The sequence below is a fragment of the Pogona vitticeps genome, chromosome 4 (genome assembly GCF_051106095.1).
Source record: "Pogona vitticeps strain Pit_001003342236 chromosome 4, PviZW2.1, whole genome shotgun sequence".
Lineage (NCBI taxonomy): Eukaryota > Metazoa > Chordata > Lepidosauria > Squamata > Agamidae > Pogona > Pogona vitticeps.
The window spans coordinates 114,476,556-114,498,208 of NC_135786.1; the positions used below are offsets into that span (position 1 = coordinate 114,476,556).

At 42.9% G+C, this 21,653-nt stretch overlaps 1 protein-coding gene and 1 long non-coding RNA gene across 2 annotated transcripts; one reads left to right on the forward strand and one right to left on the reverse strand.

The window, feature by feature from the left end:
- Positions 1-243: 243 nt before the first annotated feature.
- On the reverse strand, positions 244-15,544 carry LOC140706743 (uncharacterized). Its single transcript, XR_012086585.2, has 3 exons — positions 12,168-15,544; positions 5,961-6,085; positions 244-1,357 (listed from the first exon to the last, which is right to left on the reverse strand). It is a non-coding gene; the product is annotated as an uncharacterized LOC140706743 (long non-coding RNA).
- On the forward strand, positions 10,762-21,432 carry LOC110077067 (regulator of G protein signaling 16). The gene is made up of 5 exons (XM_020789764.3): positions 10,762-11,162; positions 14,008-14,091; positions 14,618-14,679; positions 15,538-15,704; positions 18,618-21,432. Exons 1-5 carry the CDS (start codon positions 11,119-11,121, stop codon positions 18,819-18,821), a joined length of 561 nt encoding a protein of 186 aa, XP_020645423.1. The 5' UTR covers positions 10,762-11,118; the 3' UTR covers positions 18,822-21,432.
- Positions 21,433-21,653: the final 221 nt, after the last annotated feature.

Consider the following 21,653-nt stretch of genomic DNA (forward strand, 5'->3'; position numbering starts at 1 on the left):
GCGTGGGAAGCTCCAGCCGCGCCCGGAGGGAAAAGAGCCGAAGGCGCGGAAGAGCCTCTTGGGACTCGGTCAGTCAGAGTCCTCTTAGGGGTGTGTGTGTGCGGGAGGGACGCCGTTCTAACAACAACAAGAAATAAGCGTTGCGTTTGGTCCATGAGTAAAACGAAATAACGGGGTTGAGTAGTAAGCCTAAGGGTGTTAATGTGCCTTCAAGCCGGAACTGACTTATAGCGAACCTCATGGCAAGTGAGGTGTTTAAGGAGAGTTTCCCCTATTTCAGCACCTCCAGTGAACTTCCCCGGTCTTACAAATCCTGGCCCACTACTCTTATCCACTACACGCCATTGGGTATCAAACCTTTATTAGGCCACAAACGCCATTTTAAAAAGGTGAACGTTCCGGTCCTTTAGGACTGACTCTTCATCGGGCTGGGTGTTACAAAGCCGATGGATGGAGAAAAGATCAGGAATCATTCTGGGGAGATATTACAGCCAGCCGGAGGAGACCTAGTTCCTGAAGTTCCCCCAAATGGGGACTGCAGGTTTGAAGAGGCTTCTTGGAATCAGTTTGCATCTAAAGAGAGGCACCAGAGGCTGTTGGGTTCTTCTTCATTTCTTTTCCTTCAGGAAAGCAGTCAAAGGAAGCCAGAAGTGGTTCCAAGGTTCTCTTTTACTTCTTTTTAGAGGAATGAGCTCCCCTCGCTTGTCCCAGCTCCTGCCAACCAAGCTGTTCGAAAGCACGCAAATGCTAGTAGATAAATAGGTACCACCTCAGTGGGAAGGTAAGGGCGTTCTGTGTCTAGTCGCACTGGCCACGTGAACACGGAAACTGTCTACAGACAAAAACTGGCTCTACAGCTTGGAAACGGGGATGAGCACCGCCCCCTAGAGTCGGACACGATTGGACTACGTAAATGTCAAGGGGAACCTTGACCTTGATCTACCAGTGAAGAGGAGAGCAATGCAACTATCTTCCCTACAGATGCAATGAAATAGACCCGTTTCTTGCATTCTTTCCTTCTTCAGCATTCCACACCTTGTGTCTCCCAAAGTCTCTTCCTGTAGGTTCTAGCTGTCCAGCCAGATCAAGGAACATCAAAGTTTCTAAGTTCCCACCACCACCCTTTTGATAGTTGGAGTCTTCAACCTTTTGAGAGTAGACAAGCAAGTAAACATCTGAACCTTAGTTATGGAATAGACAGGTCCACTCACCAAAACAGTGTTGTTGTTTTCCTGCTGGTTGCTGGTGCTAGGCATTTCTAGGTGAAAAAGCAGAGTTTTTGTCACGGCTGACTTATCTGAGGAACTCTTCTTCCAAGAAAATCCATCCATCTATTTCTTCCCTGCCTTTTAAGAGCCTGAAAAATAGAGAAAGAAAGGTCAACAGGTTTGGAGAGCAGGAAGCTGTGTGTAGCAAAATATTATAGAAATCTGATACTTTTAACTGGATGGATTTCTTTATTCAGAAACATTTGCTTGTATTTTACAGTCCAGAGATGTAATGCAGAAAAAAGTAAGGATAAAATTAAAATAGCTTCTAAACTAAGACTAGGAATGCAGATTTTTAACAGAAACTTGTGACTTTTCTCATTTATTTTGTGCTTTGATCACACATATTTAATGTGCTTCAGTTCTGCCAGCAACAGTCAGGGACATATGCTCTGGTTCCTTCAAGTGACCAGTTCCAATACTGCACCTCACAAATGACAGAAAAATGCAAAAGATTTAAAAAGTAGCTATAAAGGAACTAGAAGATTGTGGGGGGGGGGGAGGGGGGAACTTAGAAATGTGTCATTGGAAACCAAGCACAAGATAATCCATAATATGGCATTCCCGATTGTTATGTAAGGATGTGAAAACTGAAGAGTGAAGAAAGCTGACAGGGAGAAAAATGGATCTATTCAAAGTATGGTCTTGGAAGAAAGATTTGCAGAGATCATGAGCTGCCAGACTATCGTGAACTGCTGCTTCTCTTTTTGCAAAATCCTTTGTTAAGAGATCAGAATTGATCTAATATGCATATGTGCAAAGAAAAATCATTTTATCCATATTTCCTGAGAGATTAGTTTATGCTGTCTAAATTGCAGTATGGCACAAGAAAAGTACTTAAAAGCTGTATCTACATTAAAACAAAACTGTGGGCCATTTTAAGACAGGGAATAGACGTTATTCAACATTGAAGACAAAATGCTGAACTGTTACATTTGAACATTTTGTATCAATGACAGAGCTCACTTCTAAGTAAGGATTATAGCGTTACATTTTTCTAGAGCAGTGGGATAATTTTAGAAAGATATTCAGTCTAAATTACTTTCTCCCAGACAGGAGTCTTAAAAAGTGATTCTTCAGGTTAACAGCAAAGGTGAGCACAAACATTAGTTGGATAGTGACCGTGTGATGAAAATATGTTTCCTCCCAACTTTCTGGAACAGTTTTAGAACTTTTAAAACTGCTGCTACTGTTGTTGTTTTCCTTTAAAAATAAATCATGTATAAACAAATAAAAACATATGGGACATATAAAAATGTTAGAACAGGTGAGCAGACCATCTGTAGTGTGTTGGGTATGGAAAGGATGCACAGGTGGCTGATAACTTTCAGCTTAGCAATTGACATCTGCCATGCAAATTGTGGGGCAGAAAGAAGTCGTGTTCATACTGCAGGTGAGGAGCTGACTGTGATTTCACTCTTTCTTTCACCCAGATGCAGTCCCTGGGCTGTTATTTGTCCAGAGTAAAATTGGGAAGAATGATAGGAATTACATTGGTACTCTTACTACATCTAATAGTGTAACAGGTGACTACTAGGAAACGCGCCCACTCAATAATATCTTCCCAAGAGAGAGCTATCACGCATCTTCATTGGTAGCATTTAGATGGCCAGATAAGAACTCTCTCTCATGGCATGGGTTGGCTGAGGTCTTGTTGTGCATCGATACAACATAACTCTCAGAGGTGAATTGCTGAAAGTTAAGGAATGTCTTGCAGGCTGAGGCAATTTGTCACTAAAAGTTATACTATTTGCATAGTGGTGCAATATGATTTTTTATTTATTTATTTAACTTTATATGCTGCCCACTCTACCCAAAGGTCTCTGGGCAGCTCACAACAATTCAGGCATTAAATCTTTGTTGCGTATTTCTTTCTTGGTGTTTGTTATTTAAATTGTACTGATGGCTATAACATTTTAATGGTGAGTACCCAACATGGTGTAGTGGACAGAGTGATAAATCAGTACTCGGGAGGCATGGCTTCAAATCTCTGCTCAGCCATGAAAACTCACTTGGGGTGTGAAACTGGTGAACCATTTGTTAACATTTCACTTACCTGAAAAGTCTTCTTAGGGTCAGTTTAACTCATTTCTGACTTGAGGGCACACAAGAAGAATATTATTTTAATATTTTCAATTTGGCTTTATTTTTTTCATAAAATCTGTGTGCTTATTCACTGATTGTGTTCTTATGTCTGTACATTGCTTTGAGATATTGACTGTTGATCATGGTTGATCATAAACAGACATACAATGGCTGTGTCTGTTTATGTATGCATCCATTGCAAGAGAGAAGCAGTACACATAGTTTACCTCCTGCCATCCTGAGAGATGAAGTAACTTGTCACTCATTAACATGAGCAATCAGAAGGCGGTAAGAAAACCAATAGCAGATGCAACACTTAAAAAGTATTTTTGTGTATTACATAAAATTTTAGCAGGTAGATCTTCCGCAGATATGTTGCTCCTAGTTAAAATGGAATTGTGCAGGAAGGAGTTTAAAATGCCATTGTGAACATGGCAGACTTTAGAGATGGTAGGGTATCAGGTGCATTTTTGACATTAATAAGTGAAAGTGATAGGCTGAAAAAAGGATTAAATACATGCCCTCTTCTGCAAGCTACATTCCCACTCTCTTTGCAGCCAGGACCCAGAGCCCCTCTGTCTCTCTTATCTTTTCCGTATAGCATAATATATGTTCTGTACCACAGACTATGAGTCATTTATGGCTTTGTTCAGAAAGAGATTCAGTAGGTTATCTGGAACAAATTGTCTCTTTACCATTGTCTTGATTTCAGTATTTGGTCTGGGTCTCTGCTGTTGCCACATCATTCATTCATTCATTCATTCATTCATTCATTCATTCATTCATTCATTCATTCATTCATTCATTCATTCATTCATTCATTCATTCATTTATAGCCTGCCTTTCTCCTCAAGAGGATCCAAGGCGGCTTACGGTATTTAAACAAATAGTAATCAAAACTTTAAAATATATAAATTATTACACTATCCAAAAGGTAAATAGATATAACATTAAAACTAGTAGATAAAAACCATTCTGAACACACTGGAAAAACAACAAAAACTGAACAGCCTCATTAAAAAAAAAACCCTCAGGCAGCCAATCACTGAGAAGATCTGCCTGAAGTGAAAAGCTTTTGCCTGCCTGCAGAAGGACAGCAAAGAAAGAGCCACCCGACCTCCAGCGGAGTGGGACGGGGGAGCTCCACAGTTTGGGAGCAGGGACAGAGAAGGGCCTCGCTTGTGTCCTCACAAAATGCACCTGCCAATGTAGTGAGACCAAGAAAAAGGGCTCCCCAGTGATCTTAAAACCCAGGCAGGCTCCTAAAATGAAATGTGGTGTTCTAGGTAGCTTAGACCCAAGTCATTTAGGACTTTATAGTTGCAAACATGTGCTTTGAATTGTGTCTGGAAATGGACTGGCAACCAGTAAAGTCGCTGTAACACAGGAGTTGTGTGATCCATGTAACCAGTCCCAGTTAACAATCTAGGTAAAAAGGTAAAGGTTCCCCTTGACATTCTTAATCCAGTCGTGTCCGACTCTAGGGGGCGGTGCTCATCCTGTTTTCAAGCCGTAGAGCCAGCGCTTGTCCGAAGACAGTTTCCGTGGTCACATGGCCAGCAGGACTAGGGAACACTGTTTTACCTTTCCACCGAGGTGGTACCTATTTATCTACTCGCATTTGCACACTTTTGAACTGCGAGGTTGGTGAGGAGCTGGGACAAAGTGACGGGAGGTCATTCCGTCGTGTGGATTCAATCTTACGACTGCTGGTCTTCAGACCTTGCAGCACAGAGGCTTCTGTTGTTTAGCCCGCAGCGCATTTTGGACTCACTGAATTTTCTGAACACTTTCCAAAGGCAGCCCCATGTAGAGCATGTTATAGTAATCTAACCATGAAGCAACTAAGGCATATGTCACCCTAGCCAGATCAGATTGCAGCTGGTGTGTGTACCAGTTTCAGCTGTGCAAATGCGCTCCTGACCACCACCAAAAACACAGCATCCAAGCTTAGGGACAAAGCCAGTTGCACATCTCAGCTGCACACTATTCCTTAATCTGTCCCAGGAGCACCTCTTTCTTCTTTGGATTAAGTTTCATTTTATTCACTCTCATCAGTCCATTACTGACATCAGAAGTCAATTTTAAAATGGAACAGTTTCCTAACATAGTGACATAAAATAGGATGGGGCCATGGTAGCTCAGAACCAGGAATCTTGGCGGGGGGGGGGGGGTAGCTTGCATGACAGCAAGCTGCCTATTTAGTGCTGAATCTTTATTTTGTCTGATTAAGTTGATTTATGAAAGGTGAAAACTGAAAGCTTAATCACTATTTTCAAAAGTAGTGTGTCAGTCCATTAAAAATAATTTTTAGAATAAATTACAACATTTACATAATGTATATATGCCCACATGTGCTCATACACAGACACCTCAGGCAGTTGATGACTGTCCGGATCACCTGCTTCAATTCTGGATGAGGTTACAGTGAATTTCAATGCCGCTAACCGCAAACTACACATGCTTGCCTGATGAGCGATGCTACCTACTGAAATATACCCTTCTTTGTAACAATCACAGCTTTGGAACTCTATCCTGCCTAGAATCAATTATCAGCCCTGAGCCTTATATACATCTTGTTCTCTGATACATCCGTGTCTCACTTACCGTACATGCTCATCTCTTCCTTTCCCTCTGGTTCATCTTGTTCTCCTGATACCTTCCTCTGCAATTGACACATAATCTGCAGCTGTTTCCCGCTTGACTTCTCTCTCCTTCCAGTCAGCGGCTCCCTTAAAAAACAGAGCATGGAAAATGGCAAAAACAACAACAACAAAACAGCAAGCCCCACAATTTTATTCCTTCTCTGAGCCACATCTCTGTGTTGGGAGTGCCTTTGGTATGGATTTGCTGGTATCTTCACAGTTTCTGGCACAGCACTCAGGCAAGAGGCACTTTCTCCACTTCACAGGAATACAAGAACTTGCTTTATACCAAGTCAGATTGTTAGCCCATCTAGATCAGTGGTTCTTATCCTTTGTTACTCAGTTGTTTTTGAACTGCAACTCCCAGAAACCCCAATCAGCAGAGCTGATGGTGAAGGCTTCTGGGAGTTGCAGTCCAAAAACATCTGAGTAACAAAGGTTAAGAACCAGTGATCTAGACCAATGGTCCCCAACCTTGGGCCTCCAGATGTTCTTGGACTGCAACTCCCAGAAGCCTTCTCCACCACCTCTGCTGGCCAGGATTTCTGGGAGTTGAAGTCCAACAACATCTGGAGGCCCAAGGTTGGGGACCACTGATCTAGACCACTGTAATCAAACCTATCTGGCAGTAGCTCTCCAGGCGGGTCTTTTTCCCAGGCCAAACTAGAGGATTGAACCTGTGACCATCTCATCACTCTGCTGTAACATTTTATTGTAGGAGAATAATAATAAAGCTTCACAGAAATCCCCAGAGGACAAGGAAATACTTGGCAAGGGGGTTCAGGGGAGGAATAGAACATCTTTTCTTCTATACTCTCACCTACCACCAGAATACAGAGTGGAAAAAAAGAGAACACAGTGGCCCTTACTTCTGAGTAGACATGCACCATGAGAGTTTCATCATGAGATATTTAATCCCTGCAATCACACATCTATGGATCTATGCATGGTTAAAGTCTGGTCTATGAATTGCCATTGGGCAGAGTACTAGACGTCTTCAGGGCAGTAAGATGGACTGAAGTAATGCAGGTGGGGAATCAGCAATCAGGGTGGTGGTAGGACAGACTGAAGTATTGCCCATCCCTCCAATGCAGCAGTGCCAGATGCCTGAAGACAGGTCCTGCATCTTTAATAGAAAAAGCCCATCTGCATAACTATTAAAGGTGTCCATTTTTTTACATCTTGCCGTCACATTCAAAGTTCTAGCAAATAACTTTTGTGTTGTATTTCTTCTGTGCTCTTTGTTTAGCCCATCGTCTCCCAATAATTGGGCCCAAGGCAGCCCATAACATGATCAGAAACAGATAGGGCTAATTGCCCTGCAACCCCCTTTTTCCCCTGTGTGTGAGATCTGGTGGAGTGGAGGCAAGAGGAAGGGCAGGGTCTACTTGTTCAGGCAACATGGAGACAGCACGTGTGTATGCACAACAGAGGGTATACTTCCTCCCCCACCACACTTTTCTTAAGCATGGAGAAAATTTTGCCTCCATTCAGAGTCCCCTCCCACCACATGAAACAGTGAAGGGAGGAGGGAAAACTTTGTGGCCTTGAGTTCAAGCTGTGAAATTACAGACCTTGTGTCACCTCAGCTCCAGTGAATGCTCCACTATGTTTGAAACAAGCCTATCTTCCAGCAAAAGGAAAACTAGTGCAATGGTGGGGGGTGGATTGGAACCTTTGTTGCTGGTGTTTTGTGCTTGAGATGGGCACTAATGAGCCATTGCTACAGGGTGGGGGGTGGTGGGAGCAATCAAAAGCAGCAGCCTCGCCTGGATCTCCAAAATGTGCAGTCCATTCACTCACCTCAGGACCCTGCCCTCTCATCCTGCAGCTGCATGTGTACATGGGGCCTCAGCCTGAATCACTTTCAGGAAAATTTTGCTATGCAATAGAACTTTTGCATCATTTATTTATATATCCCAGTTCCTTCACAGCTTGAAGAAGGTGATAAAATATAAAGTTAACAACACACAAATGTTATAAAAATAAATACAATTTAAAAAGCAGCAGGAGAGAGGAGGGAATGGAAAAGAACAGCTGGCCCCCAAAAGCCAGCTGTTACAAAGTCCAAAATCCACAGTGCAGCAAAACAACCCTGGGCTATGTGGTACAGTATATGGGAAGGGAAGAAGACATAAAAAACGTACAAAAATCAGGACAAACATGAACAAGAAGTCTTCAGTTAGCCTCAAAATGAGATTTGCAGGCTGAATGGTGGATGATGACACCAAGCAAAGCATTATGGGATAGCTATGTATTAACGGTGCCCATGTTATCTGACAATGTACAATTTGCATGGCCAAAACATTTGGCCTACTACTAGGATTAGGTTGTGTACTGTGGTTCCCCATCCCATCCCTATGAACCATCAGGACTATCTATGCCCTAGAAGTTTTCACAATTGTGCAGACAAGGCCTCAGGAGATGCGTTCCTTGGATGAGAGAGGACGGTTTCCCTTTGCACAGCCAGTGAGGGCAAATCCCTTCATCTTCCTGATGAATCTACAACTCCTCAGCTCCTTCTTACTCCTTGGTCCCTTAATTGGCAGCCATTTTGTGGACTGAGCTTTTGACCATCCTCCTCCATACAGTATTTTGGTGTTCCCATCAATATGTACTTGTTTTGCCCTGGCTTTCTCTATCCAAGGATGAAATGAGAAATGCAGTTCTTTGTTTCTGCATATCAGTTTTTTGTTTCTGTCCTCCTGCTCCTGTTTTGCCCCTGTTCCTGTCCCTTTTCCTGTTTTCCCTCTCCCTGTCTTTTAGTCAACTATTTATAGCAGGCCTATCACTCTGGCCTGCGTGGCCTCACCTTCTGGCTTTCTTCATTCTCACTCCCCCCCCCCCCATCATGTCATGACTGGGCCAAATTAGACAAGATGGTAGGTGGTGATGATGGAACTCTCACATTTTAAAAAAGAATAAATGCTCCTTCACCCCCACTCTGAATCAGGGCCATCATAGTGAGGCAGAAAGCTTAACTCTTCAGTCCATGATGTTTTCAAACCTTCTTCGTGTGTCATAAAACCTTCTTTAAATCTTCTTTAAGTGGATTGTATCCATGAAAGTACGCACCAAAATACAGTATATTTGTTTGTCTTAAAGGTGTTGCAATAGCTTTGTATTTTTCTTTTGTTGTTGTTGAAACAGATTAACACAGCTACCTCTCTGCACAGCTACCTCTGAGAACTTTTACAGATCCGAATTCCCACCTCCTCTCATTGTTACTGTCCAACATAGGTAGGTGTAACATGTGCCACCAAATCCCATCTAACTGACAGCAATTCTAAGACTTTTGAGATAAGTGAGCTATTTATGCAGTGGTTTTACTAGTGCCGCCCTCAGTGAGTTTCAATGACCAAGTAGAAATTTGAACCCAGGTCTCCTGAGTTAATGTCTACTCATAAAACCACACAGGGTACGAACCTGCATAAGTGCTAGTACTACATTATACGGTGGCTTGCCAACTCTTATTTGAATCCCCTTTAGCTTCCAGACATTGCTTAGGATGCACTGTTTTTAACTTGGTAGGTCAGAGATGCTACAGGCTTCCTGCTGTAAAAATTAATTTTTTGGGGGGGGGGGCTCAAAGCCACTTTCTCAAGTCTTGGGGCTTGCTAGGATTCTGGTGAGCTTTGTGGAGATTTGCAATGGGTCGTGTGTGTTTTGTTTGTTGTACTTTTAAATCACTCATAGCCAAACCTCTCTGGATGGTGTACAATCAGGTAAAAATATAAAAAAAATAGTGCAGCAATAGTATAGTAAAGCACCAATTAAAGACAGCTAAATAAAAAGCTAGGAGCTGAGAATAAAAGAATACAGCATAATTAAACCAAAGTAAAACTGGTTATTGGATGACAGGAATGAAGCTGTAGAAGCACTAAAAAGGTTATTATATTTGGGAGGCAGAAAAAAAATCTTTATTGGGCACCTGCCTGAAAGTCTACAAGCTGCCTGCCTGTTTTCCAAAGGGATAAACATGCATCCAAATGGTATAAGATTGTGCTTAGTGTGGGCAATTCATTTAAGGCTGATGACTCCTGTGTGATAAAGGAGTAAGTGCAGCTGTGACTCTTTTCTAGCCATCTCTACTTACTGCATGCAGCTTTGTTAATGCTGGAAATGGTGTGGGACAAGAGGGGACTATGACTCTGCTGTGATGCAAGTCATTCCTGGATTCCACCCTAAGCCAACTGTGTGGGGTAGGAGGAAAACTCCCATCTGCTGCCAAATCTAAAGGGCCAAGGCCACCATATCTAATTGGGCCCTTTCAAAGTAGGTGTGCTTGGAACTCATCTCTAAGAGGAACCTTCTGTTGCAGCAAAAACGGTAAAGCATCATCATGTGGCAACTTAATTATTTTATTTATTTACAATATTTTTTTAATCCCACCTTTCTCCCACCTACCCAAGGTAGCTTACATCATTAAGACTAAAATGTCTTATTTGGGACAAGCTTTCGGGGACTGTAGCCCACTTCTTCAGAATCAAGGAGGATGGTCTTAGTTGATAAAATACAAAAGCAGGCATTCAAAAGCTGTCTCTCCCTTGCTCCGCGCCTCTGGAGAAGCGGGCTACAATCTGCGAACGCTTCGGCCAAACAAAGCTTCTTTAATCTTTAAGGTGTCAGCATTTTTTTTAAAAAAAGAAGCGCATCAAAGAGCATTCATGAGGACGTGCGGGGTTTTTTCGTCATACACTTGACATAAAAGCTGTTTACTTCCCCACAGAGGTAGGCGCAAAATGCACCCCCCGGCGCTGCTGAATGGAGTCCTTGTTAAGTCACCCTTCAAATCAGGTGGATGCTGGAGCAGCGATGTCAATGGAGGCGCCCATAATTTATAATAGCAGACTCACTCTGCTTGTCCTCCTTTCTGGGAAGCGACGTTTATGACTAAAAGCGTTCAAGGACAGTTCCACTTCTTCTTCCCTCGTCTGGAGAAACAGAGGCTGAGCGCTCGATCCCCGCCCCCCCCTCCCGGCAGATATAAAGCCCCGCTCCCGGATGCGCGCCGAAGAGAGCGTCTAATCCGCCGGAGGTGCTGCCCGGATCAGCCGCTGCTCGGCGCTCCCGGTCACCTCACCGCAGGCTGAAGCCAAGCTACTCTCCGCGCCCTCAGGATGTGTCGGGGTCTTGCCGCCCTCCCTGCCAGCTGCTTGGAAAGGTAAGAAGAACCTTGGGAGATGCTGGGTGTGTGTGTGTGCGCCCTGAGCGACACAGTTGTGGAGCTGCGCTAGCCTTGCCCACCTCTGCCGAGAAGGAGTCCTATTTCTATATATCCCAAAGTCCCCCTTTTCAAATCACGACCCGACTGGCAGTGTTTAGTTAGGTAAGCTCTACTTGGCTGGTAAAGAAAAACAACAACAACAACAAGGAAACGAAAACAACTCTTTCCATCCTGCATTTCTGCACTGCTGCTGTTCAGGGCTGTTTCTTAGGTACTTTTCCTCTTGTAGGAGTAGGTGTTTCATGTTTTGCTTGGGTGGAGGAAGCCTCTTCCTTAGCCCAGACCCATCACTTGATTTTGCAGTGCAGTTCTCCACTCAGCATTCCTGCCACGCACCAGCCCGGGGAAGGGGGGGGGGCTGAGCTAAGAATAGAAAGAGATGCGCCAGCCAGCCGTCTCCAAAATTGTCGCAGCGATGCACCAAGCCAGGAGGCACCTCTCTGTGCAGGCTGTAGAAACACCGCAGCCAACAGCTGTCCCAAGAGTCCCCCAAACCAGACAACAAGGGCCATGGGGAAGGGTTACTGAGGAGGCAGAAATTGGGAGGCTTCAGGAAAGGTGGCCTGGGAGAAGCCTCATTCTGAACTGTCTCAAGAAAGGAATTAGGGTATGTTACTATATTTATAGCTTTAGCACTCTTAGTGTACCTGCTGACTTACAAGAGCAACAGAAGCACAACAAACAACAAAGGCAAGAGGAGCTGACAGCATACAGTGCTTGTTTTCAGCAGGAGAGATGGAGTGGGGAGGGAGGCAAGAAAAGGGAGGGATGTGTTTAGCAAATGCTATTCAACGGGCACTAGATTTCAGTTCAGATTAGACGTTTTGCAGTGTGCTGTATCTGTATTGTATTCCAGAAATGCAGGACAGTCGGCCACTTCAGTAGTTACCTCCTAGAAGCAACAAATGGTCCCCCCCCCAAAAAATAGCAAGTCTCCCTTACCTGCATTCCTGCCCAGGTGAAGTCACTGGAGGTCCACATATTGAAAACCCACTTAGTTCAATTGCCAGTCCTAGAATAACAAACACAGAGATGCTTTTCCTGGTGCTTATTTTTCCGTTGCCAAGAAAGTGAGGCTTTTACAGCCCTTACACATGCTCACTTTCTGGGAACTTAAAGACAATCAGAGAGAGGCTTTCTTTTCCTTTTCTTTTCTTCCTTTTTTTGCTCAACAGGATGGGTGGGTGTTTCTCACTCCCCAGATACTACCCTGATTTATGAGCAGTGGCTAAGCTATTATTATGAATTTGGCGAAGGCTTTGAAGTTTCAGAGGAAGCAGAACAGAAAAAGCCACAAATGGGTGTCCTTGCAGGTGAAAAAGGTGGTACCATACCTCCTATAAATGTCTGGGAAGTTCCCAGATGCCTTTATGTGGTCTTATTCTCCCAGATTGAGCAGCAATAGAGAGATGGTGGTGGAAACAGTCCATTATTGGGCGCATGGCCAAGCAGAAAAAAAAAACATGTTGCAGCAGAGAGGAGGAAGCAGCTAATGGATACCATATGCTTCAAGCGGGAAAGAACTGGTCTTTACAACAGATGGTTAACAGGCAAACAATTCTGTGTACTTTGGTCTCTTTGCATCTGAATGGCAGATGCCACAGAACAAATACACCAAACATGCGCAGAACCCACATCCTCATCCTCCAAAAATGGCAGTCTTGTAAGTCTACAAAAGAAAGGGCATTTGTACTGCAAACTATGACACATTTAAAACAAAAGTGCTTATATGCTATGGAAATGAATTTTTTTTGGGTTACTTCAATAAATATTTGGATTGTTTCCATCCATCATCTATCAGTTAGAGTTCCTCAGAGTCCCATAGTACAAAGGATTAAAGATCAATGGTGTTTGGAGGAAAGAATGAGAAACTGTTGCAAGAAACTGAAGTTCTGCTCAGTCCTAAACATTCTGAAGGTTAGTGGCTCACTTAGCCATAGATGTTTGCCTCTTAATATATTAGATACCCTGGCTGGAGACCTGTCTCAGTTCTGCAGTCAGGCACATGACCAGGCATGGAGGTGGGATGCCCACTGGCACCCTGTGAATTTGCCAAAATTTTCTGTGGCTGGTTACACAGATTAACATAGACACCAATAGGATTCTGGCTATTGCCAGCTGGATCCCACTGTTCTTTCCAAACTGGCAACTGGGAAATCTGGGGAGTGGGGGGGGGGGCAAAATAAAGCCTTCCATACTCTCATTTCCTTTCAGTATGAGTTATACTGACCATAGCTGATGAGAGTTGCAGTCCAACAACATGTGGAGGATGACATGTTGCCAGTTCCTGGGGTAGCATCAAGCACAAGTTGCAAACCAAAGCCGGCTGCAATGTCAGATCCAAGAGGTCTGAATTTTGAACTTTGACCCACAGATTTTAAAGGGCTAGCCTTTTTTTACTGGACCACCAGTCTGATGGAGATTATTAAATTATTTGCATATGAAATTCAGCCTTGCCTTCTCTGTAGGTAGGAATTATTGGTTTCAGAATTCAGCATTACTGAAAATGCATACTGGTCCATGGCAGGAATCAGCCTGAATAAGAACATATCCCTCTGGCATGCATCTCTTACCTTTAGAGCAAGCATGCAACAGCTATCCTACTCCGCTCTCTGTCAAAATATCCAGAGTAATGGAAATTCCTATCCACACCCACCAGGCCAGCAACTGGCCCCCTTTCTCAAGCTTTAAAGCAAATGACTCCCTGCTGCCTCCTCATAGCCACATCCTTTTCAGTACTGTACTATCTATTTTGACATGCTTTTTTTTTTGTATTTTCCAGAGCCAAGGAGTTCAAGACCCGTCTAGGGATTCTGCTTCATAAACCAGACTTTGGATATAAACTCAGTCGGAGCACAAAACAGAGGTAAGCAATGACTGGAATGGCAAGCTGATCTGAAGAAGGTGGCTACTGGAGACTGTGTCAGAAGGAGCTGTGTTAGAAGGAGCAACTATATTAGGTCTACGACAATGTCAAATAATTCAAAGGAATGGCGGAACCTTGACCAAGGATTCTAGCTATCTGCAGCAGAGAACATGCTGTGTGGTAGGACTTTTCAATTATAACTTTGTAGTTTAGGTGCCCATAATGACCCTTACCACACATTTTGGTGAGTTATAAACAAGAACAATGGCCTCCCTATCCCTTTATGACAAATAAGAATATGAAGTATAGCAGAGTTGGCCATAGATGAGTGGTAAATACTGGACCCATTCATGGATCTGAGATAATTTGACTCAAGTAGGGAGAAGACATCCCCAGATAGTGATGAGATTGTTCATTCTTCCTGTTTTTGATATTGTAGACTTTTCCTCTTGTTTTTGTTCTTTGCCCCCAAAGTACTTTTGCACCCCATCACTGACACCATTTCAATATTTACTTTCTTCTCCAGATTCTCTATAGAAGAAGTGCTTGGGTGGAAGGAGTCTCTTGACCATCTCTTGAGAAGTAAAAGTGAGTACGAATCTCTTTTGATATGTAGTGTTAGTAACAGGGAAGTGCAATTCTAAGTGCTAGGATGGTGGCTGCTTGAAATATCACATTATCCCTCATCTTAGCCTTCCTCAAGTTGGTAATCTTTTCACAATCCTCAAAATGAGCAGAGAGCGCCCCCAACCTGTTTGTGGAAACCAGAAGGGCTCCTGAAGCCACTGTGTGTGAAATAAAATGCAGAGCGACTGCCCCATAGCATCCCCTGCTGCCCTGCAGCAGCCTCAACATCCCATCTTTAGTCACCTCTGGGTAAAATGAAATGTCAAGTCTTTGAACTCAGTGCTTGATTTTCTCCTTGTGAGGAAAAGGAAAGAAGAAGAAAGAAAAGGAAAAACACACTAGGCACACATGCAATCTGGCAGACAGAGAGCTCACCAGTCTAGATCAGGACCTCACCATGGTGGGGGTAGTGGGGAGTGCTGCCCTTTCCCCTGTCATTTCCTCACTCAACATTTATTCCCCAAAGCAATTGTTTCCTATAGGGGTAAGCCAACCAAATAACAGAATGCACAGGGTGGTCATCCTGTAAGAACCTTCTATATATAAAATTATCTGCCCCTAAAAAAAGCCTTACATGTGTATCTATCCATTTGTTTTAAATCCATTGGCTTGTGATATTTCATCTCTCCTAAACTGCTCCCAGATACACTTTCTGCTAATATTCTAAGCTTTGTTCAGTACAAGGTTTCTAGTTCATATTTGCTCCTTGAAGGTCAGGATTTCCATAAAGCACAGCATTTTTCTATTTATGCCACAGACGTTCCTTCTTTTTCTGCCCACCACGGTTCCAAACTGCATGTTCCCTGTTCTTGTTCACAGGTGGGGTGGCAGCGTTCCATGGATTCCTTAAAACAGAATTCAGCGAAGAGAATCTGGACTTCTGGCTGGCCTGTGAGGACTATAAGAAAACCCGTTCAAAAGCAAAGCTAGCAGCCAAAGCCAACAGGATCTTTGAGGACTTCGTTCAAAATGAGGCCCCCAGAGAAGTATGTTAACATTTTCACTATGGGTTCCAAGGCGGCCTTGCATTCTGTCTCACAGAGGATAGTCTATTTGAAGGCTTGTCCTCAGTTTAAATAAACTGCTACCTACAGCATCATTTTAAACTGCAACCCTAAGGAAGACAGTCCTTGGCCAAAACCCTATTGGGATTTTATGTGTGCACAAGAGGAGTCACATAAGTTGCTGTGGGCAATTGTTGCTTAATGTTGAAGTGATTGCTGTGTGCTAGATGTATGCCAGGCGTGCGGTTGGGAGGGCGGCTGCACCTGGCCTCCCATTACTTAACCAGGGCAGCACACAATTCCTCTTTTGCACATGATAAATCGCAACAGGATTTTGGTTCGTATGCTTGTATGGGAGACATAATGCAGGTGTTTCTGGTTTATAGTTGTACTCTGTAGGGAGGAATTAATCACACAGTGCACAAAGCAGATTGCACGGAGGAGCCCTCCAAATGAGAAATGGTCACTGCTACTCATGAAAATCATTAACATTTTCTGCATCATTAAAATCATTTTCATCTTAGGAGAAATTAAGTAGAGGGGGAAATGCTTTCTTCAGATAGGGTTGTAATCTGTTGCAAGTAAGCCCAGTTATCTGGAGTGTTTTGTTCATTGAGCTCTCTACTGAAGCATGTGGTTTTCTAGAAGGATTTCCCCCCTTTTTGGGGGGGGCATAATAACAGGACCTCATTAACTTTTGCTTTGGTTTCTGGCAGGAGGGTGAGCATTATTAAGTCTCAGTGGTGCAATTTTGCCCTGAAATGATACTTCTTTATTGATCAGAGTGGTTTTACAGTGGAAAAGAGATGAAATATCAAGATAGTCTGAGTGATCTAGCTAATGTATGTGTGACCAGGGAAAGACTGACATTTTACGGGCAGGAAGAGAAACTATAATGAAGAGAACACTTCAGATTGTGGATTCATCTCTTCAGGCTAGTTCTGCTATCTTCCCTTCCTAGTAAGATTTCCCTACCCTTTGTCAGCCCAGCAACATCCCTCTACCATTTCTCCCTTGACCCCAAAAGTAGTATTTTACATTTTTCATGTTATTTAATAGTAGCCTTTAACCATTTCTCATGCATGATGGTGCACTCAAGGTGGGGTTTCAGACTCATAAAGGTTGGTTAATATAACGTTTATTTGGCTCAGTGTGGTTTCCTAAGGGGCAAACCTGCTCTTAATCAAATTTCGTGCTAAAAGGATTGGCATATATTATGAAACATCTGCCATCAGACCATAAAAATAAAATGTCTTTGTTTGCCATTCCCTCACTTCTTCTGCCTAATAATACTGATTTCTAGCTAGGAAGTCTCTTCAGCAGATAAAGGAAAAGGGACCTGCCATGGCTCTCCTCGATACAAAACCTAAAGGTTGATAATAAGTGGTCAAGGTGTGTCTCTAAAGGACTTCATTAAATACAATACATGAGCTCTGTACTTGGGACTGAGGGCCAGTGTGCCATAGGAGCCAGGAGACTGAGATAGGAATCAGCAAGTCCACCTTGGCTTTTGCCTCTGCCATAAACTTGGTATAATAGAGTGAAGTCACTCTTAGCCTCACTACCCCTACTATAGGGATACTATCAGCCTACTTACTGTTTGTACAAACTGTGGATCTATAGTGTTGCTTGTCCTTTTCCCTAAATATTCAAAAGTGCTTCATATGTCCTATTATAGCAGTCTTCTACACTATCCTTTCAACTTGGCCAGTATAATTCTCCCCATATTGCCGATGGAGGAGTGGAGTTCATTGATTAAGAACTTCCCAACTCATACCTCCTCTTCTTAGTTGTCCAGAGAGCTATTAGGTTCCCATTCCTCTCATGCAGAAGTTTAGTGAAATCTGTCTTCCTGTATGGACCTCCAGAAAAGCCCTGTAGTAGGATCAGATTTAAACAAATTTAAAATATATGATAAAAATAAAATATGTTGTATCCCCACTACACAAAACAATCCAGGGCATTCGCAAATCAAAGGTTGGTTAAAATAGAAAGGTTTTCATCTGCTGGTGGAAGGGCAGCAAGGAGGGGCCCAAACTAGATCTGTGTGGGAGAGAATTTCATACACTAGGAGCAATCTCAGTTTGAGTCTCCTCAAAATGAGCCTGTGATGGTGGTGGACTAAAAGAAAGCCCTCTGAGAAGGAAGAGGAAGAACTATAAGCCGTTGCGGATCTCAGAAATCACACCATCAGAGCTACAAAACTCGGCAATATTAGGAACAACAGGATACATACTGTGCTGATATTTAACAAATACTTAGGTTTTTGGTTAAAACTTTTATAATAATAATAATAATAATAATAATAATAATAATAATAATAATAATAATAATAATAATAATAATAATAATAATAATGATGATGATGATGATGATGATGATGATGATGATGATGATGATGATGATGATGTACCATCAATTTGATTCTAAAGGATTAAACGACATTCTGTATACTCTACTTTTTTCTATTTTCTTTTTTTATAAAAGAAATTCCACTCAGTAGATATTGAAAGCTATGTCTGCTATTACGAATGCTCCTGAGGAACTCCTTACTTCAAGTGGGTTATACAACCCCTTGGAGGAAAAAAAGAATAACTTGTCCCTGGTTGGCAGTGCTTGTGAGGCTGGCTAGAATCCCAGAAGCTTATCATATATTTTGTATGGGTCTCTCATTGCTGAATATGTAGCACCCCTTTTTAAGAGTAATTAGTTTCTTGCATTGAGTTCCAGAATAAGTAAGTCTTTTGATGGTACAAGCTTTTAATGATGCAAGCTTTTTGTCTCAGATGCAGTACTGGAATATACACGATACCTGATATTTTTTAACACACACAGCCATTCAGAAATATTCTGCTCTTGAACACATAGTCACCATGTGCTTTCCTTTCCCTGCAGGTGAACCTTGACCATGAAACCAGAGAGGCAACTAGGAGAAACCTCACTGTTGTTGCCACTTCTGCTTGCTTTGAAGAAGCCCAAGCCAAAACCTACACTTTGATGGAAAAGGACTCCTATCCCAGATTTCTGAAATCTGCCTACTACAGAGACCTCACAGAACAAGCGACGAGCCATAGAACAGGCAACAATGTGCATACCTGACTTGATCTGTTGCCATTGCTTAAAACTGTTGCAAGGGGAACAAAGATTTGACAGAATGAAAGTGGAAAGGAATGAGCCCAAGAATGAAGCTCTACAAACTTGTAATTGGCAGAGTTTTGGCTGGTATTTTATCCTGGCCAGGATGCTTGGGACCTCTAATGCTTCCATGCACCCAAGGAGCTCTACTGAAAAGATGATCCTCCCTTGTATCTCAAAAGAGATGCTAGGAGGGGAGAAAACAGGCGCCCATATGAAAAGCCCTGGAGAACGGTGTACAAGGAGGAACCTGATCCTCAGGCAGGAAGAGGAAAGCCAGAAAGAAGGTGAGATCAGGCAAGGACTAACCAGGAAGAATAAATTCCCCTCTAGAACTCTCTCTCCCATTTGCTCTTGAATGTGTCTGTGTCTGTGCACTCAGCTACCTGTACCAGTGAAAGCCTTCATCTGCTCTCAGATGCCAGTCCCTGCGCCTACAGACTGTACATAATACACACCCGGGTTAACAGTTTTCACTCACTGCATGTCGGCTCCAGGATCCTACAGCCTCTCTGCATGTTTGTATATCACCAACTGGGAGGATTCTCCAGGGCTTAGCATCCTTCTAAGCTCAGGCATCACTTTTGTCTTTATACCCAGAGGAACACTATGTTTGCTTTGCTCCACTGCATCCATAGACCTTTGTCCTCTCTTGTCAGGCTGGGCAAGCTTCCTTTCAATGACATCTTCAGAAAGCACATGGACTTGGTGTATGGTGCCTCTCTGAACATTATAAATAGCCTTGGGTGATGTGCCCCCCTTTTTAATTATTTATATTTATATTTAAATTTATATTTATTGTTATTGTTATTTTACTGTTATTTATTCAGAAAGGGCATTATATGAGCATAGCACTTTAGCATTGGGTGCTACACATAGATCATTGCAGCGTGGAGTCTGAAATGGGTCTTTCAGCCCATTCTAAGAGCACTTGGTACAATACACGGTCTGAAATTCTGCTGCTGAGTGTGGTAAGCTGCAAGTAGAGTGGGCCCATTGAATGAGTGGGGAGAGGGTGAGTTAACGCCTCTGCAGGTTCCATGGATTCAAATTGGCCTATTCTAGTTGTAACTTGCTATGCTAAGCAACAGGATTTCAGCTGTTAACAGGTGGAATCTACTGTGAAATAAAAGCAAAGGAAAATTGCAACAGGGCGAGATCAGCCATGCAACTGTAAGCACGTAAAAATAAAAATGATCAGCCAACAACAATTTCTTTTACTCCTGTTGCACACACACACACATCTGTATAATTGTTTATAGCACATTTGAAAGCTTGGAGGGATGTGGGTGGGTCGAAGGATCAGCAAGGAGCCAATCCTTCCTTACCAGCCCTGCCTGGCAATTGTTTCTCCGCATCACAGGTTGCTGCCTATTTACAGTTTTGGACTAGTATGCAGTCAAACGAAAGAACAAGGTCAAAGGCTGCAAAGCAACCTGATACCTCATTAGATTTTTTTGAAAATACGACATTATAGACGACATGGGTTATTTAAGGGGCAAGCCGGAGACAAAATGTGTGGCCCTTCAGACATTGCCGAACTGCCGCTCCCATCAGTTGTGGCTAGTGCCGTTCCCTGGGAGGGCTGAGGGGGCAGGCAGTGCAGCAGTATTCAGAGAGCCACATCGGTTGTGGGCAAAGGGTTTCTTTGAATTCCACAGTTTGTGCCCTTGTAGAAGAAATAAATAAATTACCAGTATTTCAAAAGGAAAAAAGAACATATGGGAGACTCTGCCAGGAGACTGTGCCCATTGACCTTCCATACGTTTTGAGGAAAGATGTTTTGGGAAACAAGTGAAGAACAAGAAAGCTCCTCTTGTGTTTACAACAGGGAAATGACTCAGAAAGAGTGGTAGCAAATGTACATCTTAGTACAACAACCAACTTGTGAATTGTGGAGATGTGGTTCAGTCTAAAAACAAACGGACCTCCACAATGAGCAAGAGCAGGTTCACACATAACCCTGTCCACATAAAATGAAATAAATATTGCACCTTCCTTTCATGTTGGCCAATCCACCCAAGCAGTCTGCAAAACAATCACTTCCACAGGATGCTGGGTTGATGCTGTCATCCTGCAGGATAGCCATGGTCAGGTTGCCCTGGCCACTCGCCTTACTTCTGTAAAGTACAGAGTCCTGGATTTCAAGTGGACTGGCCACAAGGTCACAGCCATTCCTTGGCAAACCTGGCCCTATTTGTCCTTAAATACATTCTGTAATGTACACAGCTCAGGATTGTTCAGGGTCTGATGCCTGACTAAAGCTAACATTGGTAGTGGCAGAATATACTAAACCCACATGAAAAACTGAACCCCGGATAGTTTGGCCTTGATGTTCCACCTTCCTCATTTGACAGGCAGGCAGCAAAAGAGTATCTGTTTGCCAGGAGTTGTAGGCATGTTCTCAGTACCAGCAGTGGTGGGTGGAACTGTAAATGCACAATTGCTGAACAACTTACAGCGCAGATTTAAACTTTGGATTAGTTCATTGTATATCTGTTTATTTCTCATTAACTGTAGCACCAGGTGACATATTAATGACTTACCATAAATTAATAAAGGCTGAAAGAATGACCATATTGTCTGCTATTAGCTCTGACACACTATATATAGTGGCTGAGAGTCACTGAGCAATCAAGTGTTGAGATAAAGTTGTGAATGTACCTGTATGAACCAATATTATCATTTCTGAGGTCTTCAGATCAGATACAGATAAATTCATATTTGACAGCACTATTTACTACAGGTAGGGAATGTGTGGCCCACTGAATGTGCAGTCCAGTATTGTTGGACTGA

Coding starts and splice junctions, on each gene's coding strand:
- LOC110077067 (XM_020789764.3), top strand. CDS start 11,119: ATGTGTCGGGGTCTTGCCGCCCTCCCTGCCAGCTGCTTGGAAAG. Junction 11,163..14,007: donor CCTGCCAGCTGCTTGGAAAG/GTAAGAAGAACC, acceptor TGTATTTTCCAG/AGCCAAGGAGTTCAAGACCC. Junction 15,705..18,617: donor AAAATGAGGCCCCCAGAGAA/GTATGTTAACAT, acceptor CTTTCCCTGCAG/GTGAACCTTGACCATGAAAC.